General features: G+C 40.7%; 1 protein-coding gene across 7 annotated transcripts in view; it reads right to left on the reverse strand.

Moving 5' to 3' along the window:
• CCDC88C (coiled-coil and HOOK domain protein 88C) overlaps positions 1-27033 on the reverse strand; it is a 460272-nt gene that overhangs the window by 72239 nt on the left and 361000 nt on the right. For all 7 annotated transcript variants that reach the window (XM_085626546.1, XM_085626541.1, XM_085626543.1 and 4 more), the window contains exons 26-29: positions 11810-12007; positions 11088-11165; positions 8184-8252; positions 6572-6855 (exon numbers count right to left, since the gene is read on the reverse strand). In XM_085626546.1, coding sequence (XP_085482672.1) covers positions 6572-6855; positions 8184-8252; positions 11088-11165; positions 11810-12007 — 629 coding nt within the window. The remainder of the gene's footprint in view (positions 1-6571; positions 6856-8183; positions 8253-11087; positions 11166-11809; positions 12008-27033) is intronic.

A 27033-nucleotide genomic window follows, 5' to 3' on the forward strand; every position in this document is an offset into this window, starting at 1 on the left:
AGTACATGTTTTTTTCTCCACAGGTTAACATTATCGCTCGATTAAATTGCACTGTGTGAGCTTTTGAAACCTGTAAAAATTCATAACTCGAAAAATACTTACCTGATTCCGATCTTGGTATGTAAATTCCTATAAAATCTGTGTTATTTTTATAAATTGGTGTTGGATTTGTTTAGTGAGTGTGTCTCTTACTTACTACCTTTTGAGTGCAATAAATGCTAAGCACTACCCTCTGATATGCCTAACTGCTCTCCCACACTACCACAAAAAAGAGCATTTGGGTTATCATTTGTACCTCTGTAAACCAAATGGGGTTTACCTGGAATTTTTACACAGTGTACCTTATTTTGGTTCACTATATAAAGAGCCAGCTTCCCACACTCTCCATTACAGAAGAGGTACAGATTGTATTGGTATTTACATAACAGTTTCTATGCTCCTTGTGAGACCCATAGCACTTGGCGCAACAGCAGTGGGAACACCCTATCTAAATAGAATCAGTACAGCAGAGCAGCAACAGAGCAAGCTTCACTCTCTCACAGACCAGGCAAAACATGGACAGCAGGGCAGTAGGCTTTCCTCCTTCGCATCTGGCATCACCAGTACAAGCTTCTCATTGTCACAGAAAAGGTATAGCTTGGCAACAGCAATAAAAAAACCTCTTTTTCACAGAAAGCAGCTAATGTGCAAGATTTCTTTCCCGGCAGAAAAGATGCATCTCGGCAGCAGAAGTGCAAGCTTCCATAGCTCACAGAAGATATGTAGGTAAGACGCTGATAGCATGTAGATAAGATACAGATTGCTTGCTAAAGGTGTTTGATCCAGTGAAGAGAAAGCATTGGTGGATGAATGAGTGAAAATGCAAGTGATATTACCACTCATAAGCCTTCAGCACTCTGTCGTTCTTCCACTCACAATGATGTTACCAAATTTTCATCATCTTCCTTGAAGGCCTCCTGCGGACACTCAGAGTTCTGCTGTCATTTTACCCTCTTTTCTTGTCATATGCTACAGTCTTGTTGCTGTCACTTCCTTTATATCCTGTTGCTGCCAATAACCGCTGATGCCTACTGCTACTTTTGCTGTCATAGCATGCGCTCTTCCTGCTATTATATATCCTACCAGTCTTGCAGCAGTCACTTCCCTGAAGATCCAACTCCTGCAATTCACAAACTCTTGTCAATGAATCTAAGCTCTCACAGGAGGAGGACCTTCCTAGACCTTCTCTATTAGAGAAGCCAGCAATGTCTGCCATAAGCGATGGATGTTAGGGCAGACGGGGTAGCAAAAATTGGGGGAAGGGGGTTGGGGGGGGGTGGAATATATTTAAAAAAAACTGTACCTTTTGCCACCAGCCACTCCAGTGTAGACATCTCACGCCACCTCTCCTCTTCCTGTCTGCTGGTCTCAGCAGCCCCTGGGACAGACTCCCTGTCCAATCCCTATTGGTTTAAGCAGGCAGAATAGATGCCCTGCTCAGACCAGGGAGTCTTTGGGTTTTTTCCAGCATGGCTGCTTAATGCAGTTAGGCTTGAGAAAACCAAAGTGCGCATGTGTGTTTTGGTTAGCCTGAGACAGCCGGCCAATGCACACTTAGGAAGTGGAGCACTCTTCCTCCCCTTCCCATACCTCAGCCCGCCCCATCCAACACAACTGGCTAAGAGCCGACAAATGTAAATGAAAACAATGCAAGAACATCTTTTTAATTTACATTTGTTGGCTCTGAGCCAGGCAGTGGGGCAATGCTTCTCCGCCATTGCGGAGTAGCCGAACATCTTGTTGGCGCTGAGCCAGGCAGTGGGGCAACGCTTTTCCGCCATTACGGAGTAGCCGCCACTGCGAGGAGTGTGAGGCTGCTGCAATAGCTATTTATAGACAAAATGTAGGGGTGGGCCATAAATTTCACTCTGCAGGCAGAGTTCACAGAGCTTTGCCCACTCCACAGTACACTTGTAAAGCAAAGTTCTGCAAAACTCCGCCAACCACCTTGTGGCAGACATTATTCTGACGCGCAGCTCGCCAACGTTCAGTTGCTGAGATTGAGCAAGAATTTACATCCTCTAGTGTGATTTTCAGGCAACCGGGAGATTTTCTGATTGCGGGCTACGCTGTGAGAAAATGGACGCTTAAGTAAAAAATATCCGAGAGAGGCATATAAGAAGCAGCACCCTCTAGTGCGCCAACATCGTGCAGTACGCTCTGCTTTTGCAGCACGCAACATGCTCCCAGAGCGAAAAATTTGCGTGAGCAACGCAATGTATTGATTTCCGCCCGCTCGCAAAACTCTGGGGAATCTCGGAGTTATTATGTAACGCCACAGAATTCTGGAGTGAAACCTCACGAGTTCCAGCCACCCCTACCTATATGCCACCTTATGTTCTACACTTTAACCCTTCTGAGATGTGTGTGTGGTATGTGAGTGTGTTATACACATTCCTTTCCCTCGCTCAAATGGTTTCCCTTGTTTATTTCAATCCATTCCCTTCCCCATTCCCTTATTACTCTTCTTCTTTTGCCCTGGAGTTCATTGCTTTTCTTTCATTTCTCTCATCTTCCTCTAGTTTTGGTGACATTTCTCTTTTCACCCTCTACTCTTAGTCCGGCATCCTGCACTATCTTCATTATCTCTCACCCTACTGTTACACTTACTGTATGTCACACACTTCTCATTAGCCCTTACTCTCACCCCTATATCACTCACTTTCCTCTCTTATTTCCTTCCATCTCTTACTTTTATCTCCATCTTCACCAGCTCAGGCCAGTGAAACAATTTTCGCCACCCAAGGTGAAGGCACATTTTTCAGTAACACTACCTCTGGCATATTTGAGTGGGCAACTGTGAAAGTGCGTGGGGCTCAATTGTTAAAGATAACTATATTTTTCTGCTCCCAATCAGCAGCGCAAACACTTAATGATCATTTTGCAAACTTGAGTTAGTAACACTAAAACTTCGTGCTACACTTAAACAATACTGACTTTGAGGTTCTACTGTTGGTCTATGTAGAGAAAATCCAATACAGGATTCTAGACTTAATTAGAAGCAGTTGAATATTTTAAAATGAAACGTGGATATTTAGTTGTGAATATGAAACAAGATAGAGGTTTGGGCCATTTAATCCTCTGTATTTTTTCTTGATTCTTTGTTTTTCATGTATTGAAAAGTGACTGTTAGTCATTCGGAGCGTCGCTACCTCCTATGTAACTACACTGAAGTCCCACACACAGGTACCAAGCTAACGGAAAGATCTGGAATGAAACCTAGTCGGAAAACTATTCTATTCACCCGCATCAACTGATTATTCAGGCTCAAAAACAGCAGTCTAGTGATTGTGGCTCCAGAAAAGGAGGCTAAAAAATGAGTACAATGCTGCCTCTTCCTCCTCACTTTTTGGGAGTGGAGTAGTAGCTCAGCCAGGAACACTTTACTGCAGATGTGTGGCCCACCCTTTACAAATTGAACTCCAATATTTACTTTGTTATACAAGGATACCCCTGCAAGTCTCAGTCCGTGACAGGTAATGAAAATCTAAGAAAGGCCAAGGATAGGCGAACACAGAAGCAACTTGAACATGTATTTCAGCATGTCTTACATCGACAAACATCCTTTTTTCCCCCCAGGTAGGTGAAAATTTAATTCAGCATGTCATGCTTCGGCAAACACCCGACGTGTTTCGACGGAAACTGCCTTATTCACGGGTGCAGACGGCATCTGATAACCCAATTAAAAAGCCCACACACAGTGTAAACATAGATGACAGGCTAACCTGCAAGTTGTCTTATCATCAAAATACCCAGCTGTGCAACCATTTTTTATTATACACAGTACTACAAAAAATAGACAACTATTACTTATCTGCCCCCACACCCTAAACATCAAATACTTCAAAATGATTAGACCAATACTAATTTATATACCAATATAATCCATTGGCGAGGACAAAATTGCTGTCGATGCAAGACATAATGAAATATATTTTCACCAAGCTGCTTCTCTGTGTCTGTCGGACATAACTGCGCTCTCACACCCGTTGGCAAACCGCAGGGCTGGGAGCGGTGATGCTCTGTGCGGTTTCATATACATACATAGAGCCATGGCCCGTACAGGTCAGAGCGGTGGGGCTGGGTGGGGAGTGATTGACAGACTAGGGAAAATTAATTCTTTGATTTTCCTTCGTAGTCGTCTGTTGAATCCCCCAACTTCAACCCCACTGCTCTTACCTGCATGGGCCGCAGCTGCATACATATATATATATATATATATATATATATATATATATATATATATATTACCTACTGGCGGTCGCCAGTAGGTAGTTATAGTTAGGACCCCTTTTCCATAGGAAATCCGCAACATTCTATTTTGAATAACTTTGGCGCCGGTCGACGAATCCTCGCGAATTTCTCAAAATAGGTGGGGCGCTACGCTCCGCTCCTACCCTGAAAGTCTCGGGGGGATTCGTCAAGCGGGGGCTGAGATAAAAGGGGGGTCCCAAAACGCGTTTTTCCCATGCATTTTTCCGTAGGACCTTTAGACAGGGCTACAGCCCGAACGGCTGAACAGAATTACTAGAAATTTGGCAGAGAGGTAGTCCTCAGGTCAAGGAAGTGCCTTTTGTAGGTTTGGTGTAAATCTGTTCAGTAGATTCAGAGAAAATAGCCTTTAAATCAATATATATATCTGAGCCAGCTTACGGTACGCTTACCGTAAGCTTACCGTACGCGTACGGTGGCGTGCGCGAGCGCGATTCTGATTGGCTGTTACATCTAAGTAAACATTCGAATCGGTCGAAACCAGGAAGCGGCGGCCGCCATTTTCTCTCTCGCACTCTGAGGGGGGGGGCTGTAAATAAAGGCAAAAAACATATAAAGAGGCTGTTTAGACAGCGCCCATGCACATAGCCATGTTAGTTGAGTCCTCAAAGGCCAAAAACGGTAAATTTTTATTTTTTGAAAATTTCGCCGATTACGCTTACCGTACGCGTACGGTGCGCTTACGCTAAAAATTTTAATAAAAAAAAAAAAAATCTCTGTGCATGGCATATTATTGTCATCACTTACAAATTAAATTTAACAGATTACCTATCACAAGGAAGCGCATAATATGTCCTCCATGTGCGCACGGTGCGTAACGTGGGCACGCGGTGCGCGTAGCGCACTGCGTGCCCACCTTGCGTGTACGGCACTAACTGCGTAAAGTGGGCGCGCGGTGCGCGAAGCGCACCGCGTGCTCACCGTGCGCGCACGGTGCGCGAAGCGCACCGTGCGCGCACGGAACGAACTGCGTTAAGTGGGCGTGCACGCCACGAATGGCGTAAAGTAACTTAGCATTTAAAAAACCGTACAAATTCACTGAAAAAACCATAGGTTTCACACACGTTATAGTTAGGAATTAGCATTTAAAAAACCTTGCAAATTCACTGAAAAAACCATAGGTTTCAGACATGTTACAGTTAGCGGAAATTTTACTGATAAAAAACCAATGAAATTCCCCCGTTATAGTTAGTGCAGGCAACTATAACTCACGCGACCGCAATCTTCTGCTGATGACATATGTGTCTTTATGAAAAAAAATTATTTCTAATATATGTATAGCTAAAAATTTATGGAAGACGACATGGGCAAATAAGTGTCTAAATACAGTATTAGCATCAGCAGAGGATTGCGGTCGCGTGAGTTATAGTTGCCTGCACTAACTATAACGGGGGAATTTCATTGGTTTTTTATCAGTAAAATTTCCGCTAACTATAACATGTCTGAAACCTATGGTTTTTTCAGTGATATATATATATATACACACACACACACACACGTATATATCTTAAGGGTGATATTGTGTTTATAATTTGAGTAAAGTCTAGCAGTAAGTTTTCTAATGACCTCTTAGGATAGATTAAAAAGCAAGCACTTAATGACCAAAAACATAGAACCAGCAGTAACTGTAAAAAATTGTTTTATAATGTATTTCCAATCCATTAGAAAATAAAATGTTAGTTTTAAGTCATGAGAGTTGTAAGGGGACTGGTTGTGTTTTACATAACAGTGTAGTGCAGGAGAGCTACACTAGTTCCAACTGGTTGTACGACAGTACATCGCATGAAATAACTTAGCATGCCGTTTACACACATTTTTAACGTGCATGTTTTTACTGCGAAAATGCATTTGAAACACATGCCAATACCACGCATTGTTTTTAAATGTAAAAACAATGTATTTGTGGGGCGAGACCTCCCCACCCCCCAACTTACCTTAAATGCGTTGTATTGGCATGCATTTTAAAAGCATATTCGTGGTAAAAAATATCCATGATAAAAAATGCGTTTTAAAGGCTTAACGAGGTAAAAACCGAGTTGTAAAGGCTGTTTCCTGTTCCTACACTACGCTCCGGTGGTTTGCAATGCTGTCTCACTCCCAGAACATGTTGGTCTTCACTATCTGACAGCAATCCAGCCACTGAAGAGATGGCATAGCTATATCAGGAAACAAGCAAGCTCCTTCACCAGTTTCAAAACAATAAAATAATTTGATTAAAGAATTTAGAATCAAAGTGTACTATTTGGACTTCAGTACTTACGCTGGGAGGGGATAATCTGTTACTCTCTTCCAGGAATTCCTCCAAAGTCACCATCTCGCTGTCCGGTGAGACAACTGGCGGCCGGGTCTTTGGTTTTTGCGGTGTATCATAGTCCATTAGCCCATTTCTGGGCAGGGAGGAGTCATGCCTCACAGAGGACTCCAGCATGGCAGAACTGGAGCGGTAAAGGAAGCTGTCTCTGGGCAAGGTACTCACTTCCCGACTCTGAGCCACGTCTTCACTGCTGAGGCTCTCTGATCTGCCATGGAGGCGATCCGCTGAACCTGAGAAAGTTCAAAGAAATGCGTATTTGCAATATCCATTTGATATAAGCATTTGGAAGAAAAAAAAAAGCTTGCACACATTCGGGCTCAACACTAAAAGGCAGGAGTATGCATAGCATGTGTATCTTCAGCCACACATGCCTCAAATATATATTTTTCTTTAGAGAAGCCTCTTCCTCTGCAGCCATTGCAAATATGAAGCTAGATGCACATTTTTTAAACCTCATTTATACACTAACTTTAACCTTTATTGGTAGTCAAGTAAAGCGTGTAACTGGAGTGGGAAATATATTGTAAATGTTTATCAATAGGCATGAAATATCTTCCTCTCCAGCAAGCAACCACATTTCTATCTTCATAGCTTAATTTGAGCCGGCGGTTGCTACACAAATTTTTAGGGACCAGCACATATTTATTATCAGCAGATATGGAACTCGAGCAAAAGAGAGAAAAACACAAACGTGACAAAAGGAGGAAGAGAAAGACAGAAAAACAGACACAAAAGGAGAAAGAAGGGACCGGCAAGAGTGAGATAAAGGGGCAGCAGTGCCTGGTAGAGGATTAAAGAGGCCTGAGGTAAACTCACTACTAAGCAGCCTTGGTATTCGGTGCACCAGCTGCAAGCTCTTGAGCACAGCTTTGGGAACCGCACTCATTCTTAAACAAATTAAGCACTGCCTCACCAGCACTAAACGTATGATGGCCCGAAAATATTACATTTTTGCAGATGTCCCACTGTCATAAGTGCTATTTCCATTTGTAAAATAGCAATCATTCTGAGCCTGTGAATGAGGGGGGTGGTCTTTACAAAATTAAACGTGTCTTTTGGGCCGCTAAGTGACGGTGAAATAATCAAACTGTTTGTTATCAGTCCCGGAGTAACAAGGATTTCCAGGATCGCACTGGCCTTTAGGGCAATCTTGTAGTGCCCCATGGGCTGGTCTCACAGAATAGTATGCGGGCTGCTGTTTTTTTTGTGTGTGGTTTCCGGGCCTGTTTAATGGTCAGGTGGGCTGGATTTTTCCTGATGATTTCAGTGATATTACCAGAAGCATAGCCTGCAGCAACCTCAAAGGCATGCAGTTTCTCTAACCTTCAAAATGCCCAAACAATGTGCCTTTACAAGTTCAAAACTGGACTGATTTGCAAACATGGGCCACTTTTTCATCCATCTTAAACGCTAATGTGGGCCTCCGGACTTATTTTATCCCAGTCCAACCCTGAGGGCAGCAGGGAACTGGCAGAGCAGACGCCCACTGTATTTCATCTGGAGTGCACAAAGACTGCCAACCAGGCTCAAGTCAGGAGAAGAGGACACATTTATGTACCTTTCAAGTTGAGCGGGGAGCTGTTGTTGGACGCACTTCTGCTACTTTCCAAGCTATTTGGCCTGGATGCTGTAAAAAAAGAGAAAAATATACAAATTAGTATTAGCATATGTACATGGTCTTCAGGGTTGACCAAGTACATATCTAGTATTAATCAAGTTCACATTATGGGCTGAGATGTATGGTATATCCTTTGTAGATGTATGGTTTGTTCTGACTTCTCAAAACGTACCCTCTTTTAAATCTTTATTTATCTGTAGGATTGGATCATTTTATCACAAATACATTTTTATCAAACAAAAAAAAACTTAACACATTTCCATTTTAAAAATGAAACAAAATAAATGTATATTGCTGTTAAGTGTCATCATGCCATGCTTGGTTCCTAAAGCAATTCCTACCTTTTCGACCTAAAATCCCAGCATGCAAATGTTATTGATTAAAAAAAGTCAGGAGTGTTTGAAGATGTGGGGGAATACATGAGTTCACTTGGAGCAACAGGGACACCCAATCAGGTTAGAATAGATACGAAAGGTATGTTGTTTCCTTCTTTTTTTTCACATCATCTAAATCTAGTGACTTTAAAAAAGTCCAATGACTTCTTAGTTACAGAAAATATTTCATTTGGAAAAAATATGTTGAAGGAGTTCTGGCAGAACAAGGTTTCGGAATAACAAGGAATGGTTTTGCTAGATCTTTCAGAAGTCTTGCAGTAAGATGGTATTACTAGTTCACGTACATCATACAGCTTGATCATAAAAAAGTTATATGGAACCAATGATTAAACAAACGCTCCTGGATCGCGTTGTGCAAGCATATGGGAACGCCTTCACCAAGCAAGATGCAACAGCATTTTAGAAAAGTAATTTTACCACAGTGCACTTCGTGAGGCAGGCCAGTTTTAGCTACCAGATACCAAAAATAACTGACTAACACCAAGGTTTTCCCTGGTATTTAAGGAAAACGTTTACTAAGTTCCACTAATATAAGCCCCACAGGTGCAAAGGAGGCGGCAGCAGTGGAAGTGGCACACAAACACAAAAAATATACAATGCAGGTGGCAGCTGTAGTGCAAGCGTCCCTCACACGCATTAACAGATGAGTATACAAAACACGTAAACTGGTAATGCAGACGCTCACGCACTGCACACTTTGTTCTCCTTAGGAACAGTTATAGCCTGGACAACAGCAGTGCAAACATCATTCACTAACACAAGAAGCACAGTACAGACAACAGCAGTAAACAATTCCATCTCCTTATGAACTCTCGAAGGTCGGACAGCAATAGTGCAAGTCACACACACACAAAAGATATAGTACACGAAGTATCAATACACACTTCTATCTCACGAGGAAGAGATAAAGCATGGACAATAGCAGACAATTCCCTCACGCAACACGTAAATCACAATGGAGGCACATAGGACTTCCTTGTCCATCTTCGAGTTCTCTTGTTAAATTATACCACAGTGTCTTCATAATATAGCAAAGCTGTGGGGGAGCAAAGGAAGTGTTGGTGAACAGAAGGGAATATGAGAACACTACCAGAAAGGAAGTCGAGTTACCAGTGTACAAATAACTGATAAAGCATCACATGGATAACTGTACTCAGTTCTGATGCGGGTGATCTAGAATATACCATCTAGTTCTTGATACCTTACCTGGTGCATGCTACTACCTTTAGAAACCTTGTCTGGTGAAGTCATCTGGAAAGTTGTGTGAAGCCTGCCTGGAGTACTGCTACTACTTTTAGGAGCCATGTCTAGCATATGGTGCCCCAATCTGGAGGTAAGCCCTAAAAGCCTCATCCGAACTATTGCGCCTAGGTCGGAAGTCCACCTGTAATTTGTGCAATCTGGAGGACAACATATGGACTACCATATGCAGTTTAGGAGGCCACCTCTAAGTGCTGTGTCCAGTTCTGGGTACTACCTCCAACATATGATCAGCTTTGGAGACTATCTCTGGCATATTTTCAATCTTTGCAGTTTCTGGGGGACACTTCCGGGGTGGGTTTAAAAAGACAGGAATTAAGGGTAATACAAATGTGATACAGTCTTACACTGAATGCATACACAAGTCTTTTTTTACTGTTCATATTCTTTTGAGCACTGCAGCATACTGCTCTGCAGTTTAGCAGTTGCCTTCCAGTTGGTGCTTATGCAAACAGAACTTATATCAACTGCTACTGTTTCAAAAGGTTTCTTAGCAGATTTTACTCTTGCCATTCATTGGCGTAATAACACCTGCTGCTTAAGCCACGGGGTGCAATTCAATCTCTGTTGTCTGCTATATGATGGCTGACATAGTGCCTTCTCGGTATGCACCACATGTAACAAAGACCACAGACGACTACTCATTTGGTTCTCTACAGGTAAACACTGTACAGCACAGAACAAGGAGATAGGACAGGGATTCTTAACCTGTGGTCCGGGTACCCCTGTGAGTCTGCAAAGCCTAATCAGAGGTCCGTGAAAATCAAATATTGCTAACAGATTAATTAAGTAACTATAAAATATACAACTGAACGTTTTAAAACGTTCAGTAACTGTGAAGGAATTTGAAATTGGAGGCTAAAAATTAAGTTAATACCCTCAGATTGATTCATGGGAACAGTGCAAGTACATGAAACAGAAAATAGTACAGACAATGAGTGGCCTCCATTGAATTGAGAAATGCTTGGCCGTCACATAATAACAACAACAAAATATAAGAATGCTTATTTCTGTATTTTGTGTGTGTTCTTTTGCAGTTCAAATAATCGAAAAGGCTTATGCCAGGGTCCCCTCCTCCAGTAATGACTCAGTGGGGTCCGCAAATTCCAAAAATCATTCAGTGGAGGTCCCCGACATCCAGTAGTGATTAAGTGTGGGCCCTTAGAAGTAAAACGGTTAAAAAGCTTACCGCGTTGTCCTTTGATGGTAAATTCCGTTTCTGGGGCCAGTTCACAGAGGTTATCATCAGGATTTAAATCTGAAAAGACTGAAGATCAAGATTAATAAAATGGGACGATAGCGGCCACAAGGTTATCATACATTATGTAACAACCACAGACTTCACAGGTTACAGGTCTCTAATCCTTGTATAAGGCAATAATACTCCGATTCAATTCAGGCCAACAATTAAGATTCAGCCGCAAACAGGATCGATATTACTACCAATGTACAAAGCTTTTTTTCCTGCACAAATTTCACTAGGTAACATTTAAAGGAACTTGTGCAAATAGAAAAAAATGCATTTTTACATGAGTAGCATCTCTGAATAGGAAACACGTAGAGCATTACCCGATAATCAAGCTTTCAGGAGTGTGTTGCTCATAGTTTAAAGGTAAAACAACATTTAAAAAATATCATAGCCTGCCAACTCCCAACACGGAACACTTCTATAGTAGCTTTGTATCCAGGACATATTTTAATATTCAAAGAATAGTTACTACTCTTAGAAAAGCAATTCATTATTTTTGGCTCTCTTCCGTTCTGCTTCACTTTCTCACTGGAAAACCAGTCAAACTGCATGCACTGCCCTGTTTCAACTATAGTCCCTCTCATTCAAAATCTGACCCCGATAGTCATGAAAAAAACAGCTAACGTGGCAAACTTCTCACAGCAGAATATGTGTGCAGTTACCTTTGGATTGGCTTTGGTAGCGGGAGTTGGGAGTGGAACTGGAGTTAGTGAGGTGGATGGCTGATGTGGAATATGCCCGCGACCCCATCTTCATGCGCTGCTGCGGTTTGATAGCAACATTGTCTGGGCTCTCAACATTTTCATTGCTGCCCCCGAGGTAGGACTGCCTGTTCTGCCGACGAGTAAGATCAACCGTGACTGGAAGGGCAGAAAATGCATTTAGCTGTGTAATAATTTGCTTTCTGGGGAAATGGCAACACAAGTCAAACTAGGTCAACCGGGACATATAAAAGCAAAACAAGCAAGCACAAGGAACAAACAAGAAGCATACTGGGTACAAACAACACACAGGGACAATTATTGTATAGGAAACCAAAAACTATAATTGGATTGGCACAGTAACATATTTGTCCAGCATATATTTAGGAACATGGGACATAAATAATACCTCCAAAAAGCCCTTTGGTGTATGGGTAGTTAATACAGCACCCATCACATTAAAATATGCGGATGAAACCATCTTCTGTCAGAAAGCAACCCCTAAAAATAGGCCTCTTGAAACAACATTTTGTACCCTAGTGCCGTATGCTTCCATCCTCTTGAAGAACTGGGGCCCATTCAACCAGTATTTTCCTGCCAATCCCTCACCCACCAGGCAACTGCTCTCATCTGTAGTCACTCAATACTTTTGTATAGGCACTAAAATGGGCACTTGCTTGCGGAACTACTACTCAAAGACAATGTGGTCTAATGGCTAGGGTGGTCAACCTCAAATCTGGGGAGCCGGGTTCGAGTCTCGGCAAGGACGCTCAACATCCTGTTATTCTAGGCAAATCACTTAATCTCCCCATGCCTAACAAAAAAAAGGAAAAATAGAATGTGCCCTTGTGTAACGCTACTGGTGTTAATGTAAAGTGTTCTGATACCCAATTTCTTCGGGTCAAGTTCGCGCTATATAAAACTCCCAAAAATTAAATACTAAAAGAGTCTTCTCCCATGCAGGTCAGTTCACAAGAAGTATTGGACACCTATCACAACCTGAAGCACACCACAATGCTCAATAAGTTGGCCTTCCACAAAACACATTAACAAATAAATAAGAAAAGTGGAACACTGTAGGAAGAGGCCTCGATATCCAGATAGATTCAGGCAAGTAACACCTTTGAACTACTCTTCAAGAATCCTACCTAGAACTCAGACACATCCTTGCCCAAGTGAAAAAAAACACATCTTCTGAATACCCTACCTCAACTTGCAACAGAAGGATTTGTGCTCGAATCAACACATCTGGAACTCAATAACACAATATAGAATAGTTTTTCCAATATCTAGCACTAGGTACATTGACATCAACTAGAATAGCCGAATATGCTTCTTTTTAACACATTTTTTTTCCCCCGCAGGGAATTACAACACGGTCGTTACAACAACCGCATTGTAACCACGCATACTATTACCCCGCATGTTGTAACAACGACTTGCGGGGGGGTGGGGGGTGGGGGGGGTGCTGGATGATGGAATAGTATAATTTACTATTCCAACTCCAGTATGTGCAACAGTAGGAAAGGTGTTGGATTTTAAATCCAACACCTTCTGCCCTCTCCGCAAGTCGTTGTTGCGACTTGCGGAGTAGTCGTTACATTGCGGTCATTGGGACGACAGCATTGTAATTCCCTGCGGTGAAAAGTTTTTGTTGTAAACTATGTTTACTGAATAGCCCAATGAATAGAAGCAAATAACCCACAGCAATCTTGTATCATAATGAAAATAGTTTTTAAAATCTTTTTTATAAGATGCACAAGCCAAAAGGAATCAAAGCTCACACTTCCCCACTCAAGGGAGTCGAAACCAGCAGTCTTTAGCAAATTAATTATAACACTGTGCTAAGCACACTCCAGAATGTTAATATGCAAGGCCACAAACCAGGACGATTCGTAACCAACAATGCACATCAGTCCAAATTTGTTGTTGTAGAATATCCTTTATTAATTCCATACATACATACAAGCAATTGTATGAATACAAGTATCGAATCAATAAAGGATGTTCTACAACAATATTTTTGAAAGGATGTACATTGCCTATTATGAATCCGACTGGACCTATGGATTAACTTTGAGGCGTGCGCGCAGCACAATAGTGTGATTGATCCTTCATGATCAATTATTTCAGGATCTTTATAGGCCAACATGGACCAGTTTAAATACCACATGGAAGTATTTGTGGTATAATTTCAGAACCAATACAAGTACCTTCCGATTACGAACACTTTAAGCATCGATAATCGCCTATATGCCTGTCACAGTAAGGGATACAGAAAGGCCGAATGAGCAAAGAAGTGATGAAAAGACTGAATCTAGCTTCTTGACTGAAAACCTCAAAATAATCTACAAAAACAATAGTGCATTCTGTCACCAAAGTGCAACTTAAAGGATCAAATCAAATGATGAATATTTTAGAAATATCAGGCTAGGATACTCTGCGGATACAAAAATATGTATGGATTTCATACTTCACTTAAGGAAAAGTTAAATTACGTTTTTATACTTCAGAAGGTTTGAAACTAAACATGTTTTATATTCTATCCTATTTAGGAGCACTAGATATAACATGAGTAGAGGCACAATGTTTAATCCACTATTGAAATGTGCTGAACAAAAGAAGTGTTTGGGAGGGTCAATGCCGCAAAGCACCAAAAGTACAAAACTGTCAATTTTGAATTTACAAAGTGGAGTGGGTAGTTGTAAGCTAGGAAAACTCCTCTAAATCCTTGTTTGGATGATTTTAAGACTGCAGATTCTTGTGCAAATGAGGACAAGAACGATGATAAGAAGCAAAACTGCAAACAGGATTGGATACATCACAAGTAGGGAAAACGCCACTTTGACAATAGCAGTACATGGACAGCAAGCAGATTTACATTGTAAATGGAGGAAAATTGAAGGTGAATTTGCAAAGATCTTCGGGAAGACAAGAGCAGGGTACCGACATGCGACACTATGTCTGTAAAGCTGTGTTTGTTCATATAGTAAACGTGCAGAAGGCTTAAAAGCACCAAAACAGAAGGATAATATACAAATAAGGTTCATACATTTTTTTTTAAAGATGCTTCTTTAGCAGTAGCGTAGGGAAATGGGGATGCCCACGTCTTATTTGACGGGTTGTTTTAAAGCAAGCTTCAGCCAAACAAGTACACACTTTGACTTTGGCACAGTGCAAACTGACATAATGGCAAAAACATGTTTTCGCATAGCGCAGCAGCTGAACTTACGTAGATTTAGCACAAAAGCCAGTCAAGCCATGTGCACACGGTATGCATGCTTGTGTGTGTAAAAGAAAGAGGAGGGCCTGAAATATCTGAGTACACTGAAGTGCAAAGTGGCAAGGGGGTCTTCTTTTGGAATGGTTAAGTCGATGTTTGTTCTCCAGCGCCTGTATGCATGTTTATTTCATTAAAAAAGTTGACTATGTGGATTAATGTCTGTGGGAAGTTGCTGCAAGACTTGATATGAAGGATTTGAAAGAGATCTGCGGAAAGCTTGTGCTAAAAAACACCCATTTCCGAAAGAGAGCCGTTAGGATAAGAAGTTATGTCGTTGGAAGACCAGAATCGCAGGCGTTTAGACAGAGAAGGCTGATTCGACGGTGACACTGGTGCCTTTTCTTTGTCCTGGCTTTTGCTTCTGGAAAATGGAAACTTTTTGCGTGATGGTGCTAATTGAGATCACCCAGGTATCCCAAAGAGAAGAAAATGAAAGAAACAAAAATAACTTTATAATTAAAATGCATAGGGATTTAAAGCATCTAAAAACAAAAATAAATAATTTGTATCAGCATGAGACACCTAATGGGAAATACAACTGTTGCTAAATTAAGGTAAGAAAGGGATGCTCAAACGAGGTATCACCCCAAAATAGCCCATCATCTTATAAACCTGAAAAAAGTGTTTTTATAAAAGTTAAGAAAATTACAAGATATCAAGGAGATTAATTGCAGAAGACAATTAACAGAGAATTAAATCTACAGATGCATTAACATACACACACACAGTTGATTGAGATTGTGGCAATAGTGCCAAACATTCACAAATCTACCATCTCTCACCTTTGTGAAGTCTACAAGAAATGGTGAGGGCACCTCAACAACAGCTAAGGATCAGACACACAAAAGCAGAAAGGAAAGAACATTTGTACGGACAAATTAAAGTGAAAAGGCTCAAAGATCTACTACCACTGTGGTGAATGTTACACCTTGGCATGCCTTGTGTAATAATGAGGTTTATTTCCATCGCTGCACACACGCTAAAACAAATCCCACAATTTGGAGACACTACCCGTGGTAAACGTATAGTTTCTTATTTGTCGGCATAGTTTTGCATCTTGAAGAATTTTCTGGATTCACATGCTGTGCATTATTCTGCCATCTAGTGGTTGAGGCTAGAATACTCCCTAAAAAGTTATTCTATTCTTTTTAGGTCTAGTCCAGGCAGCACTTGCGCTGTCTCTTCGAGACATGCTGTATTCAGAATATGTATATATATATATAATACGAAGGGTTAGGCTCTAATCAGTAAGTCTGAACAAAAAAGTTGCCAGTACAGATTGTTCTTTAGTGATTAATTACCTAGAGGTGCATATATGTGAATCAAAAAGGCACATTCATTTTTATCAAAAATTATTTTATTTAATCTTTCATCAGAGCCTGCTGTTGGACACACTCTCCCGCGCGGCACGCCAAGCTTGTTATTCATGGCGGTGTGCCTTTCTCCCCGATGCCTTGAACTTTAATAATGGCAGCCGCAAGACTTATATAGCGCAGCTCAACCAAATCCCATTTTGATTTTTTTTAATAAATTTTTTTTGTAAAGCACCTATGGTGGCTGTGCAACTTTCTTCTAGAGCGCACCGCCAAAATCCATTTTTTTAAATTTATATTTTTTCATAAAGTGTGACACACCAAGCTTCATATTTTTGGTGGCCGCACCCTTTCTCCTGCTGCAGTCTTAGCCACAGCTCTTCCCTCCATTCTGCCCCAGCTCGGCTGCCCAAACAGCGGCTCCTTCACTTCTGAGACAGAGGCGGGGACAGCGAAAGGGTGAAGCCGTCAAAAGATACAAACTTGCCAAGCCAGGACCGCTGGCTGTTCAGATAAAAAAAAAACATTAGCAATTGCCCCCCTAGCAACTCCACAATTATCTCACGGTAACCATGTGCTAATTGTTTACAATGTTGCTGGGAGCGATGCCACCGCCAGTTTGCATTGGATGAAATCATGGAGGGCAGCAGTGGGCATGAGCAGTTGTAAAGCGGGCTGTTAGGTGGAGCCGAGGGGTAGGGACAGCACATGGGCACAGAGGCAGCGTCAGAGCCAGGCCAGCTCTGGGGTTCCAGTGGTTCGCCCGACTTCTAGACTTTGCCGAGCCTGGCACGCTGAGCCTCGCAGGGTGCTTCCCTCTTACTGCCCTACTGATAATGCAGGATGGCTCCCTGGCAGCATGGCAAAATCGAATGAGCTATGCAGTAACCCACGGGCTGGAGGCTTGTGTAGTTGATGCTATGTATTTTTACTGCAGCTGCATAGAGTCAAGCAGTGCTTTGTGACTATTCAGCTACATCGCTAGGCTACAGGATGTCCTCCATCAGGACATGAGTTGATATGATAAAAGCCAAAACCATGAGCTGAGGGACATTCAAGAAGCCCACATTGATGGACGCTCGCCAAACATAAACTGCATCTCCCCACACTATCAGATTTATGCTTGCAGCACCCAGTGCGATGTTGAAACGGATTTTGCACTGGAATCCATTCATAATTGTTGATTTTTGAACTCAAATGTGGCTAACAAAATTGCAAGTCATAAGACGGACCCAACAGTCAAAGGCCGTTGAGGGCTTCTGAAGAGTACGATCTTCAAAATGAGTTCAAAGCAGCATCGGAGTGGGGGCTTTCATGTAGTACAACAGATGCTTTACAAAATACTTAAACAGTCAGGGGCACAGAAGATTAAGAGACTTGCATGGAATTCTCTTCTTATAAAATGCCATTACCACAAGATGTTGCTGCCGTAGGTTTCTTAGCATGACAGTGTTTCTACAGAATGAGCCAATGGTCAAGGAAAATAGGCGATTGCTGGATACATTGAAATAAACTATATGAGAGTGTTGGCAATAAGATACTTTATACGATCAGCCCAGCATCGGACAGGAGTTTCCTTCCGTGCAAGGAGATGGTTCACTCTCTCAAGATTTTGTGCCCCTAAAAACCATGCTCTCATCCTCTTCTTAGAGTGGCTTCTGTGTACCCAGGTCCTTCCTCTTTATGCATCTGTGTCCTGCCTCCTCTTCTCTCTTTCTCACACACTTTCTGCTCCTCTGTCTCGAGTTCATTCACCACTTCCTGCACAAACCACCTATCCTTCTCTATCATACTTTCGATCTACTCTGTGCAGCTATCACCACTATCTACTCACCATGCCACATAAATCCATTACACAAACATACTCCACACCACAAAATTCCACTCCAAACAATTCCAATACAACCCAAATTATTCCACTCCATATCACATTCATCCACTACACCACAAACAAAAACACATAGGTAAGATACATTGTCTTTTACAATGTCAATAACTAACTTCTACAAATGCGAGACCTATTGCACTGCAAATGCTTGTTGTTTTTGGTAGGAGTCGACGGACCGCAATTTGGTGTCCCCTTGTGATGTTGTTGTGCTTCTTCTGGAAGCTGCCACCTTTAATTGCCATCTTGGAATGTTTTCTTTTTTGTATGTTGTTACCTTCTTTCATCTTCTTGGGGGAGGTGGGTGGGTTTGCTTGTGAGTCCAGAAAACTCTTCAAGTTGCAAAACTACTCCGACAGGTAAGAAACCATATATTTTGCAGCGTGAATCTTTTCTGGATTCACATGCTGTGCATAGATTTTGTAGCGGTTTGTTAGTACAGTGGTGATTGGGTTGAAGATGAGCATTGATTTGAAAACAGATGTAAGACCTTTTGTCCTACTTGTGCTTTGACCATCTGAATATCTACACAATAGTGTCTTGTGAACATATGCACTCATGACCATGTTGCTGCCATATAAATGTCTTGTAATTGACTATTTGCTAGGAAAGCAAAGGTTGCCCTTTACTTTCTTATTGAATGTGCACCAGGAATGTTTTGTATTGTCTCTCCTGCATTCTTGTGGCACAACTGAATAGTTTGTGCTATCCATTTTGCATCTTGTGTTCTTGGTAACTGGTCTTCCAGGAAAACTATTTGCAAACGACACAAAGAGCGGTTTCGTCTTTCTGTCTGCCTTTGTTTTTTCGATGTAATACATTACCGCATTTCTTGCACCCAAAGTGTGTAAAGTCCTCTCTGTGTGCATCTTTGGTTTCTGAAAGAAGCTTGGCATCTGTATACTTTGATTTATGTGGAACTGCGAGATATCCTTTGGTTGGTTTTCATGATAATTTTGTCCTTGTGTACTTGGAAATAAGGCTCTTGTAAGGTGAGCGCTTGTAACTCACTAACTCTGCATAGTGATGTTATGGCCACTAAAACAACAGTCTTTATTGTGAGCATTTGTATTGTAGTCTTGTGTAAAGGTTCAAATGGTGCCTTCAACAGTTGTATGAGCACAATATTTTAATTTCATGTGTGTGTAGGTACCTTTTTGGAGGTGCAATTGTATTTGCTCTTTCTAGGAACCACCTAATGACTGGTGCCATGAAGAAACTTCTCCCAGTGTGGCCCATTGTGTACACCACTGTTACTGCTAAATTAATCTTTAAAGATGCGTAAGTCAGCTTACAGTGTAGAAGATGTGTTAAGTACTTTAGCATAGTCTTATCTCTTCTGTTATTCTTCAATAATTCTTCCTTAAGACACCAGAGTGAGTATCTTATCCATTTAGCTATATACCATATTTTAGCTGTTGGTTTCCTTGTCTCTCTTAAGACAGCTGTTGTATTCTTTGGTAAATTTATGTGTACAAATTCTAAGTCTCAGGAATCATGCTGTCAGGCTTAACTCTGGTTCTAGGTGAAGCACCCTTCCTCTTGCATTGACAACAGATCTTGCCTGACTGGTAATTTGGGAATATTCCCCTGAGATAGTTTTTTTAGTTCTGAGAACCATGTTTGTCTTGCCCACTGTGGCGCGATTAGTATCAGCGTCATGCCGCTGATCCTGCATTTGCTGATCACTCTGTGAAGTAGTGGTATCGGGGCGGAAAAGGGTACACAAATTTCCCTAACCAATCTATCAACAGTAAGTAAGTAATTTTATTTTGCATAATTAATTAAAATCATTGCATATGGTAATCATACAAAAAAGAAGCGCAATTTCTTGGTAATAAAACTTCTGTACATTTAAATTAAAAGAAATGCTTTTCTTAAGATCAGAGAGTGTTATACAATTATAAAAAAGGAAAAGTTAATTCTTAAAACGTGCAAGTAAGAGAAATTTGCAAATCATCCGAAGACTAGTCGCTGTTTTATTAAACTGATAGCAAATCTAATTGGATATTTAATCTTTTCTCTGTAATGTCCAAAAATTTTGTAAGGCGGCAGTTTAATTGAGTTACAGTTGGATTAAAACATAGAAGTATTGCTTGTCTGCAGGTCCTCACACCATGCTGAATAAAAAACGGTTTTAATAAAGATACCCTTATGTCCTTCAGTTTTTCACATATACAGATGATGTGGGTAATGTTCTCTTCACCTAGTCCACATAATCTACATTCATTGTTATGTCCGATTCGTTTCCATGGCGGTAATAATGCTTTTATAGGGCCAACCCCCAATCTTAACTTCAGGAATTTTTGTTTTATATGTATCCTTATTCCTAAATTTAAATAGGATTGAGGGTTGCTATTCTTGTAATTGCTTATAACTGTCCATCCATGAGTACGTTTTGACAATGTTTCCTTATCCAGTGCGCGGGAGATACTCTTTGTTGTTTTTGTCACTAGTTTTTTAAAAACATTGTGAGATACTGAATTGTTCCATAAGTTCTCTAGGCTCAGTTTCTTAATTGCATCTATAAGGTATTTATTAAATGGGGATTTATTATTCCGAGTTAGTTCAATCCATAAAAGGTCATTCAAAGTGCCTTTTTCGGCAAGTCTAATTTTGTGCCATGTTTTTACGTAGGATCCCATTCGCTCCACTATTTGGTTTTGTACACCAAATTCCAGTCGAAGTTGGGCTGGAGAGACATATCTTGGAAGCTGGAATATCACACGATATGCTTTTGTTATGATATTGTTTAACGGTAAAGCGTCTCTCCCTCTCATTTGTTCGCTCCCGTATGAGATTGTAGGCTGAAATTTGGCTCTCAGAATTTTTAAGAAAGGTTCAAGGGAGAGATCTGGCAATTGGTTCTTCAGTGGTTTGAGTGTCAGGCAAGATGTCATACCTTTTTTCTTTAGGGACTCCAGCTGTGGTTTACACGAGTTGTTGTGATCCAGGAGGATCCCCAGATATTTGTAAGTGGTGGCTTGTAGTATTCTATGCCCATCCAGGTACCATTTTGGTGAAGATTTTTTATGGTAATTCACTACCATAATTTTGGTTTTTGAGTTATTTATATTTAAGATATTTCTTTTTGAAAATCTATTAGTTGTGTCCAAAAGGCGTTGTAAGCCAATAGGGGTGCGGCTAATTAAAACTAGGTCATCGGCATAAAGCAGGTTTGTCAAAGTTTTACCTCCTAATGATGGACTATGAGATGAACATTTATCCAGTTCTTCTGGCAGATCAGCCATGAAAAGGTTAAATAATATTGGTGAGAGGACGCAGCCTTGTTTGAGGCCCTTGTTAGTTGGAATTTTTCTCGATAATCGCGAACCTTCTCCCAGTTTTATCCTAATCCATGTGTCTGTATATAGGTGTATGAGCTGGTTCAGCAGTAAAGAAGATATCCCCCATTTTGCCAGTTTATACCAAAGCATATCTCGGTCCACATGATCAAATGCTGCTGCGTAATCTATAAAACAGAGGTATAGTGCATGTTTTTTTTCTCTTGCAGCATCCATAAGTAAGGACAGGGCCAGGATGTTCGTTGTTGTTCCTTGGCCTTTTTGGAAACCGGTCTGTGTTATGGGAATGATGTTAGTTTCGGCTGTCCATCTTGTAAGTTCTTCCAGTAGGATCCCTGCATAATATTTGGCCTCTATATCTATTAGAGCAATTAACCGATAATTGTTTGGATTGTCACGTCCACCTTGTTTGTATATCGGGCTTACAATTGAGCCTCTCCATGAGTCTGGTAGTTGCATATGTGTTAGGGCATATCTGTAGACTGGCTCCAGGATTTTACTCCAGTAAATGGGATCCTGCTTAAATAGCATCGGGGGAATTCCATTGGGCCCCGGTGCACCTACTCTCCTGCCTTTTGCAATTAGTTTCCTGATGAGTTGTATTTCTCTGTCTGGGTTATCTTCTGATAAACTCATTAGGTTTGATTCAATCAACTGGTCTTTGTTCATTGATGGCAAGAAATATATTTTTTGTCTTGCCTCGCTTGTCACTATTTTACTACTCTCCGGGACTGAGTTGAGGGCAGAGACTGTTGTTGGTGCATCTATTATCCGGGTGTCCACAATCGGTTCTGAGTCATTAAAATGGTTATGTAAATAAGTATACCATTTTGCTTCGGTGACATTAGAGCTTATCCCATGATGTCCTGGTCTCAATAACATTGACACCTTTTTCCAAAATTTAGCACTGTTTTTTTGCTTTGCCTCATAATACAACAATGACCAGGCTTTATGGTTTTTCTCTTGTTTGGCTCTCCATCTTTTTTGTTTTAATATTTTCCTTGTTTGTCGCAAAGTATTATGCAATTGCCAATTAAAAGGATATTTACGTACCAATTTCAATGTATGATTAGTAATTCGGGTCAATCTCTTAATCTCCGGGCATTTCACTATTTTGTTGGAATTATACGAGGCTGATTTTGCCTCCTTATTTGATTTGCTCGGAAATGTCTCACTGAGAGTTTTGGTGAAATTAGTCCAGCATTCTAGGGGGTTGCCACCCTTTTTGTCCATTTGTGCATAGAGTTGTTTTGCAGTTGCAGCTATTGTCTCTATGTTTTCCGAGCTGCATCTTATTTGCTTAAGATTGATAGTATTAGTTTGGACTATTTCTGTGGCTGCTGGAAATATCTCTACTGGATTTGCTCTCAGGGTTAGTTCTTGAGGAAAATGGTCACTAAGGTCAATGTTGCCAATTTCAAAAGCAGTTATCTTGCTAAAAAAATCTAGGCTCACGAAGGTATAATCTAAGTGAGTTGAGGCTTTAATCGTGTGGAAAGTTGCCGCCGGTGGTTGGTCTTCGCTAAAGCGGCCATTCAGAGCCCTCAAATTACGATGTTCTAATTCCTGTAGAAATTTTTTTGCACCATTGGACATTTTAATTTTTGGTCCAGGGATCTGGGTTGGTATTTCCCAGGCGTCCGATATCTCTTGTATGAAATCTGAGGTTTGACCCGGTTCTATGAGATGCATATTAAAATCTCCTGCCAGTATAATATGGTCCGATTTTTCCTCTTCCATCAACCTGTCTAATTCGGCTGGTAATTCCATAATCGCTTTTTTCTTCCCTTTTGGGTGTAAATAGGTGTTTATTATTATTACTGTCTGTATTTGTTTATCTATTTTCAGCTTTATTTTTATGGCTTGCACGCTGTTTGGAGGAGATATTTTAAAGGTTAGTGGTATAGTTTCTCCAATAGTTGATGCAGAAGTTAATATTGATAAGCCTCCTGAGCTACGGCCTAGATTTGAGGTCTTAGTAGCTAGAGTCGACAGTGATGTAAATCCTTTCAAACTGAATGAGTTATCTTTCCATGTCTCTTCCAAGAGTATTATGTCGAATTTTTCTATATAGCTCAGAAATTCTTGCTCTGACATTTTTGCCGCTAATCCATTGATGTTCCACGTGCATATTTTTATCCCACTTTGTTTAGATTGAGGTGAGTGAGTGATTATCCGGTCAGGTCATATATTGGCCTCTAATGTAATCGTGCGATGGTTTCCTTGCCAATTTTTGTTAATTAAGAGTTGTGATTGTGTTAATTGGGGAGCATCGTTCACGATTGTGGTTGACAAGTTCGCTTCTCTATTGGCTCCAGGACTTCTACTTTTAGCACCTCTTAATACTGAACTGATTGTTTTATCTGGGTCAGTTAATTTTTTTATTAAGAAAGGAGTCGGATATGATGGTATTGTAACAAGCTCCAATTCTATTCCCCAGTTTTTAAAGCAATCCTTTTCTTGGTATATTCTTCTAGAAATCTCAGAGTTTTGCCATGTCGCTCTGGTAGATTCTGATTTTAGGTTATTTTTTCGTATAAATTCGATTGATCGTAGGTCAGAGGACATGATGTTTTCTAATTTTTTATTAGAGTGTAAAAGTTGTAAGATGTTCTGTCTATTTAGTATGTCCATAGGCCCTCTCGATTCATATAGCGGATGAAATATAATGATGTTTGATTCTGTTTTATTTTCCTGTTGGTAATTATCATTATCGTGGAATCGACTATCAGTCGTATGGCTAATGTTTACCCTTGAGTCCAGAGCTGACCTTATCATTTCTAGGTCTTTAGACCCTGCTTGTTGTTTGGTTGCCCGAGGGTTCATATCGATTTTGCTTCTGTGGATCATAGTGTTAAAATTATAAGGGATAGGTTGAATGTTTAGGCTCTGGGTTATATCCTCCTTATGGAGGAGCGGTCTTTCTTGGGGGCTAGTATCTTGATTATGTTTAGTTTCTTCGAACCTTTCTTTTAGATTTTGAATAATTGGTGAGGGATCTTGCTTCTCTAATACCACTATGGGTTTACCTAAACTGCTATCCTTCCGTATTACTGTTTGTAGTTGTTTATTCTCGTTTGACATCAAAACATGTGGAGGGGTTTTTTGAGGTGTTAACTGTTGGTCACTTTTGGAATTAGAAAAAGGATGGCGTCCTCTACTTATCTGTTTGTTTTTCCTTCCTTTCCTTTTGGTTTTACCGACATTTTTTTCTCCAAAAGTAGTATTTTTCTCTGCATCTACTTTCCCGTTTTCCTTTTGGGATTCATTTTGTTTTTGCGGAGATTTATTATCTGCAATAATTTCCGTTTTATCTGTTGATAGGAGTAGTACTTTTTTGTCCGTCGTACCTGCAGTTTTTATTTGTGTTTGGTCTTTGAGAACTTTTTTTATGTCGAGTAATAAGTCACCTAATATACAAGGTAATATAGATAATTTGTCAATTATTGGTGCGCATGTGCATTCTTGGTTAACTTGTTGTATTGCATATGTACCTTCCTGGCCCTTCTTTATTAAATCATTCAGGCCAGCTAGTTTCTTATCTATCCCAGCTGTTGAATCAGCAAGCGCCTGTAAAATAGTCAGCTGAAGGTCCATTTTGTGTGATTGGTACTGCAATGCTGCTGTTGAGTATTGCATTGTGCTTAGCATTGCCTCCCAGATTATTTTATTGTTTAAATATGTTTTGTCTTCCAAAAAGTTTTTATCTAATATTGTATCTGGTATTGTATCTTGATTATAAGAAGCGACCATTTCTTCCCATTCTTGCGTGGCTAGAAAGGACATATCGCTTTTATCTGATTTGTCCACAAGTGCGATCTGGTGGGAGCAATCTGAGTGGACATTTTTTGATGATGTTAGATCCGTCTGGTTTGGTAACAGTTGGTTCAGATCTGTACCTATACCCCTATTTTGTTCTAATTTAAGTTGTGATCCTTTTGTTTCCATGTCTTTCATCTCTCCTTTCTTTGGATTTTTATCTTTTACTGTTTTCTCATTTAGATGTTTTTCCTCAAGCTCCCCGAGCTCCCCAAGCTCCCCAGTTATTGTTACTTCCTGTGTATTCGTGTTAACAAGTGGTTTTTTATTGGTCATAGATGAAATGTCAGCTACCAGACCCTGTAAAATTTGTGGGCTCTGTGTATTTATATCGATGTTATCATGCTCTTCGCTTAGTGGTTGATGGATAAGTCCACTAAAATCGTCAATGGGTCCCAGGGTAGACGGTTTTGACAGTTGGTTTTTATGTCCCAGATTTATGTTACTTTCCGTTTCCGTTTCGAAATGTTTGTTGTATAGTGTGATAGCATTATTTATTTGAAGTCCTTTCACACAGGCGGTCTCCATTAAATTTGTTGGTTCATCATTATTTGTTTGAAGGGTCGACCTAGCTGGTTCATTATCCCGGATATCCATTTTCTCGTTAAGTCCTTGCTGCACTGGTATAGATTGTTGGTGTATTTCTGGGTTACTTTGAGATGTCCAATTAAAACAATTTGGTTCCAGAGGCAAAAGAGGGGTTTGCAAGCCTTCTAACAGACTCGTTTTTGAAAAAATTACTGTTGTTGGATCTTTCAAAAAAGAGAATTTTGTGTATATCTTGGGTTGGTAAATACAAGGGTTATTTCCCTTGTTTCCGTTAGATGTATTTTTTGGTGTGACAATTGTGACAATTGGATTAATTGGTGAAGGTTTATTTATTTCCCATGTAGGAGCTATAGATGGAACGGTGAGTTGGGACTTCCTTTTTTCTAATTTTGAGTTTGTTATGGTAGTATCCTTATCTTTATTGTTATCACTCCCTTTTGTCTCCGTTATGTCAAGTTTTTCGCGTTTAATCTTTAAAAAGTCCGCGTAGGATTCATTAAGATTCGGCTCCTGAGAAGGGCCGTTATTTTCGCTCACCGCTTTCCTTTTCTCTGCTTTAAGTTGGGCTTTTGACTTTGCCTTTACTGTTGTTTTCCTTACTCTCCCTGATCGCATAGTTGCAATTAATAATGATGTTAATGTATAAACTGCGATTTTTAATCTATGCACAGGAGCCTGTTGAGGGACCTGTTAAGGGCTTGTAATACTTGGTTAGTTAGTTGCTCCTTGTTACCTTGTATCCCACCCTTGGGATTAATTCCAAGTACAAGGACCAGTAATTCGTCAGATTCCTCAAATACAGTTTTAAGTTTTTTGCAATTGATTTAAGCTTCTCGGGAAAACAATTCCAGTAAGTCCCCTAGAGCCCGTGCAAACACTCCAACACCTCCTCACCTGTCACCTGTCGGGTGCAATGGCGTGCTCAACCCTGCGTCCGAGTCCAGAGAAGGGGAGCAAAGGGAGCAAGGAAGAGGTTAGGGCAAAGGCAAAGGCAGAGGCAGGGGCAAGGGGCAAGGCTGAGGCTGAGGCTG

Source organism: Triturus cristatus, chromosome 9 (assembly GCF_964204655.1).
Source record: "Triturus cristatus chromosome 9, aTriCri1.1, whole genome shotgun sequence".
Classification (NCBI taxonomy): Eukaryota; Metazoa; Chordata; class Amphibia; order Caudata; family Salamandridae; genus Triturus; species Triturus cristatus.